This window comes from Protomyctophum parallelum (assembly GCF_964188405.1).
Source record: "Protomyctophum parallelum genome assembly, chromosome: 17".
NCBI classification, from domain to species: Eukaryota; Metazoa; Chordata; class Actinopteri; order Myctophiformes; family Myctophidae; genus Protomyctophum; species Protomyctophum parallelum.
The window spans coordinates 4,498,786-4,509,619 of NC_139719.1; the positions used below are offsets into that span (position 1 = coordinate 4,498,786).

At 43.3% G+C, this 10,834-nt stretch overlaps 1 protein-coding gene across 1 annotated transcript in view; it reads left to right on the plus strand.

The window, feature by feature from the left end:
* The window catches only part of svild (supervillin d), a 96,584-nt gene that overhangs the window by 25,728 nt on the left and 60,022 nt on the right, over positions 1 to 10,834 (plus strand). The window contains exons 3-4 of the mRNA XM_083787412.1: positions 205 to 239; positions 8,215 to 8,276. Of these exons, the coding sequence (XP_083643538.1) occupies positions 205 to 239; positions 8,215 to 8,276 (97 nt within the window). The remainder of the gene's footprint in view (positions 1 to 204; positions 240 to 8,214; positions 8,277 to 10,834) is intronic.

Below are 10,834 nucleotides of genomic sequence, written 5' to 3' on the forward strand. Positions count from 1 at the left end.
TCGTGTACTGTACATTTACTGTACATGTGTGTAGGTTAGCCTAAACTCACTGCACACAGTATGCTCATCGGCATCCGTGTGTTCCTGTGTGCGTGTTTGAGACTCTTAACATCATGCCACCTTTTGTTGCCTCCTCTGTCTTTGTGACCCTATTTGATTATCTCTCTCTCTCTCTCTCTCTCTCTCTCTCTGTCTCTCTTCCAGGCTGCTGGGAGCTGGCATCGTGGACGAGCCCAAGGGTAAGAGCTCTCCTCTTTCACTGCACTCAAACCGCTCCATTGTGGCTGTATGGGCCGACAGTCCTTTATGTCACACTTCTTTGTAGCCCTCCGTGTTCACGCAAACACAGGGCTTTTATTACCGATGTTCAGAATCACCTGCCGGGGCTATAGATCACAAAGAGGATGTGTTTCCGATACTCCTATACCTGCGGAGATGGAGTGAAAACAAACAAGGAATGTTCTTTTGCTCTTGGGGCCCCTCTTTGTTCCGTGGGGGTTTACATTTAGTGCTTCATCTTAACACTGAGTTATACTGAGTTGTCCATGGGTGTTGCGTGCGGAAATCACACTTCGATGCTTCGTGAGCTTGTAGATCGGTTATTTTCTGTGCCCAACAGCGGTGTGAAACTAAGTATGAATACAGCTTTTGTGTGTGTGTGTGTGTGTGTGTGGGGGGTGGGGGCTAAGATTGTGCTGGCTCATGAATGGGGCATGTTTGTGTAATAGCTACTGAGTCAGGCTGTACTGTAGGTGACTGTGCGTGTGTGCATGCATTTACATGCTAGGCATTTAGCAGATGCTATCATCCATATAACAATTATATGCAAGGTATGCAGGTAAGCAGCATGAACCCTAGTCAAACAGCAATAACAACAACCGGGTAAGTCGTCGACTAGATAAGAATGCCAAGAAAACAAGGATGCATTACAGCAGGTGTCTACATGCGTGTGTGACCGCGTTACGTGCGTGAATTGCATGCACTTGGGTCTTAGTCAGAGTTGGGGTCCGTTACTCATAAAAGTAAGGCACTACATATTACATATTACTTTTGAAAAAAGTAATGCCTTACATTACTTTATTACTCCCTGGAGAAAGTAACTAGTTACATTACTCGTTACATTACTTTTGCGTTACTCCATAAAATCGCATGTCGCATTGTCACATAATTTACCACTTAACAAATCTTTATAATCCTAATAAGGAGGACATACACAACATCTTTCTTTATGCTCTTTACCAGGTTGTGGAGGAATAAAACAAAATGGGCCTTTCCAAAACGGTCTAGTGCAGTGGTTCTCTTGACCTTGTAAAACTTTTTCTATGCAAACTTCTAATGAATTCTTCAATCAATCAAATCAAATATATTCAAATAAAAATAATGAGACTGAGAGAAATCAGTAGCCTATATGTTCACAGTGCTTTAGGATCCCTTTCTTTATGATGTGGAGTTCCCTGCTCCATGCTCATTAAATGTAGTTTTTCATGTCGGCATATTTGGTTTATTCATCTCTGCATTAACTAACTAGTGATTGTGACTGAGAGCACAATACGTTCTACAACAAACAAGACCCTCCCAGCTGGCAGTGTTGCCAGGTTTTGGAAGAGAAACAAGCAGCCATGTCTATGAAAACAAGTCCAAAAGAAGCCTGACTAGGCTATTATAATACAAGCCCAAAGTCGCTTATAATAAGCGGACATGGCAACATCCCAACTGCTCCGTCTCTGTGACAGTGGGGGTGACAGTGAGAGAGACGCTGTGAGCACTGAGCAGTGCTGCTGCAGAGATTTTAATACCGAAACGACGTAAATTTGACATGTTCTAGTCCGCGACTCCAGCGCACAATTACTGTTCATGTTCAACTCATCTCCGTTGTGTGCATTAGTCCAAAGCAACACTGCTGAAAGCAGCCACATGACGCAATTAAGTAACGAGTAACTGCAGCACTAAAGCGACCAGTAACTGTAGTGTGATTATCAATTTTGGAGGAGTAGTGTCGTTATATTACTCGCTACCGACCAAAGTAGTGTCGTTACAGTAACGAGATTTTCCGTTACTCGTTACACCCAACTCTGGTCTTAGTGCATGGATGTTTTGTTTTCACAGCTATAATATTCCTACTAGTACTAGGACAACTACCATTACCATGAACAAACATGAATTGCTTTGACAGAGAGAGGATAAAATGACTAGTTAGCAGCACATCGGCCACTAGCTAGTAGCTACCCTCCTGATTGACAACCACACACCTGGGCCCATACTCTGCCTGCCCTGATTATCTATCTCCCTGACTGCCTGCTTGCCTGTCTCTGCATGTGTTTGTAGTGTTTGTCATAAAGTCTGTCTACTGGACTGCCTGCCTGTCTGAACTGATTATCAAAATGTCAAGGAGGTCGGTCTCTCTGGCTGCCTGCCTGTCTGCTTTGCCAACCTTCCTGCTTCTATGTCTGCCTGCCTATTGATCCCATTCACTGCCCTCATATCTGATTGCCCACCTAAGAGCTGGTCTGTCTTTCTGGCTGACTGATTGCTGGCTTGCCTGCCTGCTAGCCTGCGTATCTGTCTCTTTATGTATGCCTGCCTGCATTTTCTATTCTAACGCAAGCCTTTCCAGGTTTCCATCCTGGTTGACTGGCTTCCGGCAGGTCTGTCTGTGTGTCTGCCGGCTTGTCAGGATGAATAAAAATCATCATGGCCGCCATGTCACGCTACAGTGTGTATGTGAATGTGTTGTGACAGATGAGAGTGACTGAGAGACATAAGAATCATGCAGTAATGTAATGTTGTCCTATTCGCACAACAACAAACGGGTTTCTTTTTTTTCTTTGACCTCCATTTAAACCAGGAAGTCTGGCAGAACAAGTCATACTGGTTTTCAGTGGAATACTTGATGGTGCCCTTTGGTTCAATGCAGGTTAGATGAGAATCCGTCAGGCCAGTATATTGTATTAGTAGGTGGAAAGTCTGAAGTCTTCCAAGATGTTGAAAAATAGCAGATCTACAAGCTCACAACATGTCACAAAGCTTGTAGAAAGGCATGAAAAGTAAAAAATGTTTTTGTTTTCCTTTATAAGTTAAAGGTTCTCAAATAGAAACGTTTTCAAATTAATTTGAAAATGTACCACCATTTTTTCATTTCGCATCCAAACATCTCCAGACTCTCCTAAATCGTTTTGAGCAGGAATTAATTCCACATCTCTGCAGTTCACACATTCTACTTTAGTCAGCTGCAAGGTGGAAAAACAACCCTCTGTAATCAATGTCAAAGTTTGTAATGCTGTTGTTTTGAGAACTGAATGTGAGTTTGCTATGTCTGAGCTGCACCATTCACAAGGTCCTGACTCCTGGGTACATGTTATATTATCCCCATATGGACCACCAGCACAGCCAATCACTTGTGGTGAAGAAAGGTGAAAGGTTTAGGGGAGCCCTAGAGCCGTGGGTTTACAGGGGCCCACAAAGATGCTGTTGTTTATAGTGGTTATAGTTTAATACATATTGTGGTGATGATGATGTATCGTCATGGGGCCCGGAGCGCCCAACAACTTCCCTGTGTACAGACAGCATTCTCTCATGATGAGATATAATAATAATAATAATAATAATTTGTAATCTTGTTTAAGAATCTGGACTTGATTTCATGAAGCAGGCCCACCACCAGAGACTATTCATACTGTAGGCAATCAGCGGTAGAAACATGGGACACACGGATTATATTTCCTTGTTGATGGGTTTATTTTATTCCATAGAAATGAATCAATGGACATTCCATGAATCCATTCATACTGCAGCGCCGTACTTCCATGTCAAACAGGGGAACTCGATACTGCTACTGTCAGGCAGAAATCTCGTATCCATATTTTAACAATGTTTTTATGGGTTTTTTTTTTCGTATAGCAGATCTACAAGCTCCCAAGGCGTTGTGATACACTTATCTTCACTACCGTATTTTGAAATTAATTTAAAATAGTAATTCAAACGGTTTTGGACATACAAGGTTTCCGCCCGACAGTGACATTATATAATCATACATTGGTTATGGTATCCATATAGCAATAAGCGTCATCAGGTCAACATGAAATAGGCCACTTATGTCCTATATTATATTCCTATTATCTATGTCTAATTGTAGTTTATGGAAGAATGGCCCCAGTAAAGATCACCACCTGCCACAGTGGCTAGTGAAGTATAAACTAAACTGACCAGTTTAAATTCCCATTCTGGGAAAGAGAGGTGCAGGAAGTGGAACAACACACTGGAAAGACAGTGAGCGGAAGGAGGGAAAGCTCGGCCATTGTGTGCGTGCGTGCACACGTGCGCGTGTGGCGTGTATGTTGTGTTGGCGAGGCGTTCGCACTTTTCCTCAGGATTGGCAGGCTCCACAGTGTTTTCTAGCCAACACTGGCCTCATAGTTGCATCAGGAGTTTCCTCCGACCCCTCAACTATTTCTCTCTCGGCGTGTGTGTGTGTGTGTGTGTGTGTGTGTGTGTGTGTGTGTGTGTGTGTGTGTGTGTGTGTGTGTGTGTGTGTGTGTGTGTGTGTGTGTGTGTGTGTGTGTGTGTGTGTGTGTGTGTGTGTGTGTGTGTGTGTGTGTGTGTGTGTGTGTGTGTGTGTGTGTGTGTGTGTGTGTGTGTGTGTGTGTGTGTGTGTTAAGCCACACATGCATTTCCACTTACGTTTTCCCCACCACACAAATGCAATCATGCCCTGATTCTAACCACCTTGAAGAAGCACACGCTGGTTCGAAAATAGCCGACCTAATCGGACAAGCTCACAAGGCTTATTTTCACTGTTTTTGACACCTTTTGTGTTTAATCATTCCATGATATGTTTATGTTTTTCATATTAAAAAGCAGTCGACAGAATAATCGAATAAACATTGTGAGATTGTATAGATCTGCTATTTTCGGAAATCTTCTCTTATGGGGGTCCCTGACTCCCTGGCATAATTTTAAAATTTATTTTTAAAATTTGGGCCTGCGCCCCCATATTTCAACCACTGTCTGACATAGGTAGTATTGATCATATTCACACCAGCCTAAGAGTGCCGAAGTCCTGATGTCACTCACTCATCCCCTGGTTCCAAGGGGTTTGCGGAGGTTTTTCTCTAACATTGGGTCATCTTAAAATCGTCTCATATAAGAATTGTGATCCAAAAATAAACAAACTGTCTCTGCGATATTTTCAGGGAGGTTGGCTCTGTGTCGTTTACGACAGTCAGTTACTCATATTTGATACAGTCCGTTTATAGCGAAAATCTAAACTAATTTGGCGGCAGTAAAGTAACATTAGCGTTATCTCGCAGTCAGATGATTCTTCATATCCATATGAGTGAAACCGCCGGGAATCCGGGATGATTTGTTTATTTTTCGGCGATACCCAAAGAGTGGGGGAAAATAGCCGCCTTTCTAATGATCAGATTTGCTCAGAAGTCCAGTAGCATTACCAGCAGGCCCAGTGTTGGAACAGCACAGTACTTTATTGTATGTGTGCTGCAGAGGAACTCTTTTACACTGTCCAAATGGAGAGAACAAATATATAAACGAGAGCAGGAAATCCCCCCAGGCTGCTGGGTAAATGTTCACATCAGCGAGAACTGCCGCTGCTCAGCAAAACCCCCTCCACCCTTAATCCAGAGGTGGAACTGAGGCATGTCCCTCGAAATGGCCCAAAAATCGCTTTGGGAACAGTAATCCTGTGAGGAGGGTTTTTCCACAGTATGCCCCTCCTTTTATTTATTTTTTATACTGTATATAATATAGTCTTCTATAGTCATCGGGGAGGACATTGTGAAGTGGACTTGGACTCTGTTCAGAACCAGAAGAGTAGGCTCTCGAGTGGAACCTTCCAGTCTCTGATGCGTGATGTTTCATCATCCCAAGTAAATCACGCCGAGTTTTGGACAGCAGGGGGATTTGGGGGGGAAGATTACACAAACGTGCTATAGCCTTCAAAACCTGTCTTAAGATTCTAAAGGGATTTTCTTTTTCTTTATTTTTTAGACGTGCCATTTGTTTTTGTATCCGGGAGAAAAGGGAGGAACACTTTGCCTTGGAACAGTCCTGCAACTATAAAATCAGATGTAGTACCAGGCAGAGAGTGAAATAGACCTTGTTGACTTTTGTCTTTTCCGTTGTTTTGAATTAGCATAAATTATCCTGTCTGTTTAAAATTTGTTCCGTGGAGGAGACAATGACATGGAGCGCTGATCCTAGGATTCATAATGGGGAGTTTCTGCGGAAATTGATGACAACAAATTATAGTCTTATCTCTATTTCTCTCTTAACGCCGTCTCTCTCTCTCTCTCTCCCACTCCTCTTTCTAAAGTTTGTCTTCATTATTCTCTCTCTCTCTCTCTCTCTCTCTCTCTCTCTCTCTCTAACACACAGTACCTCAGCCTCCCTCTTAAAAGGGAAATTACTGTATCCCCACCATTAAATCCCCCAGACAGTGAATCACAGTGGAGCCCAACGAATTACCTATTCCGAATCCTTTGACAAAGCCTTGACAGTGTCTTCCCAGCATCCTATATAGCCCCCACACTGCACCTCCTTTCATTTCCCTGCTTGTGATCCAAAGACACCTGCAAGGCATTGGTGGTCTGCGGATAATATGCTTTAGGAAAAGCCGAGTGGGAGATGATGATATTATGAGCGTTCTCCAGTTGGGTGTTTTTTCAAGCTTGTGAGGGGAAAGTCCAGTTTATCTGTGGGGGCTCTGCGAGGGTTTTATCGCAGAACAGGTGGCGTCTGTACGACACTCTCGCACTCGATAGACGATAGCGACGTCCCCGTGGCCAGATTGTGGTGTTTTGTCAGTGAGTGAGTGAATGAGTGCACGGCCACAATGCATGCCGTTGCTGTCGCGTGGAAACCTCATTATGTAAATATGAAATGAACAATCTACCTTGTAGATTGGCTATTGTTGGTACTTTTGTGTGACACTGTAGTATGGCATTGACAAAGTAGGGCATTGTTTTAACCCATTTTGGGCGGGCACCCATTTTGGTGTTAGCATCATGTCGTGCTTTAAGCTATTGAAAAATAGCAGATCTACAAGCTCGTATCGCGCCACCGAGTGGCGCGATACGAGCTTGTAGGTCTGCTATTTTTAAGTGGTGCAAACCACTTCTACATCCAGCTTACAATGCCCGTGTGCCTGTTTGTGTGTGTGTACCCCTGAGCATGAGAGGTGTGCGCATGCGTGAAATTGGAACGAGAGAAGTATGTGACATGGCTGCCACCTGCTGGACGCAAACGATACATGAAGAAATTGAAACGATACAGAGAAGAATTTGGAATGATACAAATTGGAACGATACAGAGAACCAATAGATGGGAGTTGCACCACTTGGTTCACACTGGTGTGATTTTCTTTTAATCAAAGACATTTTTAGAATCTGATCTCAGGTCAGAATGGGTTAATAATGAAACTGTCAGGATGTAATAGACATTTTTAGAATCTGATCTCAGGTCAGAATGGGTTAAGGAAAAAAAAACTCATAAAAGGTTGAAATATGGAGATACAAGGTTTCTGCCCCGACAGCAGTGATCCAAGGTATTTTTGATAACGTAACCTCTCCACAACTCTGGTCTCATTCAATCCCGTTCATACATGTCCAACTGTCCACTTAAAGCACCTTTGTTTTATTATGCCTGTTAAGCCCAGCATACCTGGGGTACAATCAAGCAGTAGTAATGCTTGAAACGGGTTGACATTTGTTTTGCAGGCAGCACGCTCACACACGCCGCACAGAATTTGTCTGTGCACATGTCTGAGAAGTGAGAAGAATGCACATTTTGCATTCTCTATTCACACTAAGATCTCTGGTCTGTACAGAAAATCCTCAGTGTTCATATTGAAACCACCCTGTTTTATAGCCGATCTACGTTAGTTAAATGAACACGGGCGGATTCTGTGTGTGGTTGGCCTGATTTGACACCACCATCTCCCAAATCAAATAAAAAGAGTCAGGTTCTTAAACACTGCTAGTGCCTATTATCCTACTCTCATTCTTTAAGCCTTTAATTTTATAGGACCTTATATTATAAAAGGTAATGCTATAGCAGCTGGCTGTTCTCACATAGTACAATACGCTGCTCTAATGAAAGGAAAATCACTCCCTGTAACCCTTATCTCTCTCTCTGTGTGTGTGTGTGTGTGTGTGTGTGTGTGTGTGTGTGTGTGTGTGTGTGTGTGTGTGTGTCACACAGTTGACAGGCGGCCTGCTGATCCAACCAAGGGAAGCGTAGCTGCCAAGATGTCTGCTTCTAAGGTAGGGTACTATTTATTTTTACATTCTTACCCCATTGTCCACAAATTCACTGTTGCGTATGTGCAATTGTACATGTGTGTGTGCGCGAATTCAAGTACTTACAACCTTGTGTCAGTGTTTTTCTTGTGTGTGTGGGTGGGTACTTTCCTCATGCGCTTACATACTTGTGTCAAACACCCAGTGTTGCTCATAGTCGGTCTCGTAGCTGGCACATGCACATCTTATAGTCGGTAGTTGACAAATGTGTGAATGTCAAATCGCAGCATCCCTCCGGTGTGATTTCCTCCATGGTTTCCCGTCCATCTGGTGTACCCCCCCCCCCCCCCCCCCTCTGATATTACTCCATTAATAACAAATTGAGCCGTTCATAAAGCCCTGTGCTCGCCTGCACCTGGACCTGCACACTTTGCCAAAGTTCTCCACATGTAGTTGGTCCTTGGAGGCCTGAGGCTGCAGTGGAAAGAAAGCAACGTTCAGAATGCCTGGAAGGCACACTCTCACGGACAAAATGTAGCAAATACCTCCAGAAAAATATATTGTTTTTTGAAAGCGTTTGAATTAAGATTTCTTTTTTAAACAAGTAGCATAGCTTTTGCTCTTTTCATGGCATTTAATGAGCAGAAGTGGTCAGTCAGGCTGAGTCTTTCTAACAGAAAGAAACAAACATACATGGCTGTATGTGACTTGGCCCTTCACAGACCAAGAGCAGTGCCAAGGGTTGGCCAAGTGGACCCAGATGGCTCCCACAAAGAACCTATTGCTCCATCTACTGTCTGTCTGTCTGTCTGTCTGTCTGTCTGTCTGTCTGTCTGTCTGTCTGTCTGTCTGTCTCTGTCTCTGTCTCTGTCTCTGTCTCTGTCTCTGTCTCTGTCTCTGTCTCTGTCTCTGTCTCTGTCTCTGTCTCTCTGTCTCTCTGTCTCTGTCTCTGTCTCTCTGTCTCTCTGTCTCTCTGTCTCTCTGTCTCTCTGTCTCTCTCTGTCTCTCTGTCTCTCTCTCTCTCTCTCTCTGTCTGAACATCAAGTGATAGATTGTCAGAGACCCTGTCTGTCATCACTCGCCCTGATGTACTCATTTCTCCTCCATACAGTTCCCGCTGAAGGCCAATGACTCAGCATCTCCAGGATAAGAGATTAGGTAGAAAGTGAGGTCAGGGTCCTCTGTAGTATAAATCACTCTAAAGTCATATAGTATGTATGTAGTATGTCTTCCTCCCAGTGCTGAGTAATGCAGCATGCAGACAGAAGAATTCCATTGTGTCTGCTGACTGAGCAAAGACACAGCTCATTCATTTTTGTTGGATTACTGTCTTTCATTCTTCCAGCCTCTACTTTCAAATCAATCATATCTGTCGTCACTTCAGTAATGGTCTAAAATGGTCTGGTTTATCGTTTGCGTTATCATTTTCAAAGACTTGGAAGCCTAGCTGCCCAACATCCCCTGGAAAAAAGTACCACTTATTTATTAAGTGTTGGTGTCGTGTTTTACAAATGGTGGATAATCTCATCATGGAGCAAAACTCATGTGATTTCTATTGCTACATAGTAAAATCTACAGCTTTGTTTGAACTCTTTCTCTTCTCTTTTCTGGTCATTTTCCATCCCTGTCTCCAGTGGCTGTATCATGACTTAATCTAACTAGACCCTTTTACCACACTTTCCTGTCCAAGTAACAATATGTCCAAGCCCCCCTATTGGGATTAGACTGGACAGGCAATCATGTATGACTGTATGAGGACTGAGTGAGTCACTGTTTACCTTTGGGGACAGTAAAAAAAAAAAGGAGAAGAAGAAGAAATAACCCTATTATGGCATTTCCCCTGAGGAGCCTGGTTAATGTGGAAAATACCCACAATGCCCCTCTCTGTCATTTTTTTTAGGCTTTCTGTATTTACTCAGGGTGTGTTGATCCCATGCATGCTCTCGCAAGCCTTTGAGTTGTCAAGTGCAACCACAGTCTCACACTTAAGGCCATGATGGACGACGTTGGAACTGCCAGGCTTTAGTGACTTGCTCCATGCATCATCCCCTCTAGTTCCTTGAGGAAGGGTAAAGTGGCAGGCACTTGCAAGTTTTTATTACTTGACAGTTTTAACGCATCCAGGACAATGCACGAGGAAATGCGAGAAAATATCGCATCATCGCAGCCACTCGTCAGATGCCAATTTGAGCGTTGGTGTCTGGTATGCAAGAGGTCATAGAGAAGCACGTACATTTTCTTTAATTGCTTTTTTCAGAAGCACGTTCATTTTAAAATGTGAAGAAAGAATAACCACATTTGACACGTGGTTCCTTCCCCGGTGATGTTCCACTCACACGATTGATTTTCTTAACCATTTAACCCATTCTGACCTGAGATCAGATTCACACGAGGTTTCCACTGGACACACACTGGTCTGATTAACCCATTCTGACCTGAGATCAGATTCTAAAAATGTCAGTCGTTCTTCGATTTTTCAAAAAATAGCAGACCTACAAGCTCGTATCGCGTTATAGCTAAAGCATAACATGATGCCAACACCAAAATGGGTGCCCGGTCAGAATGGTTTTAACCTCTGTACT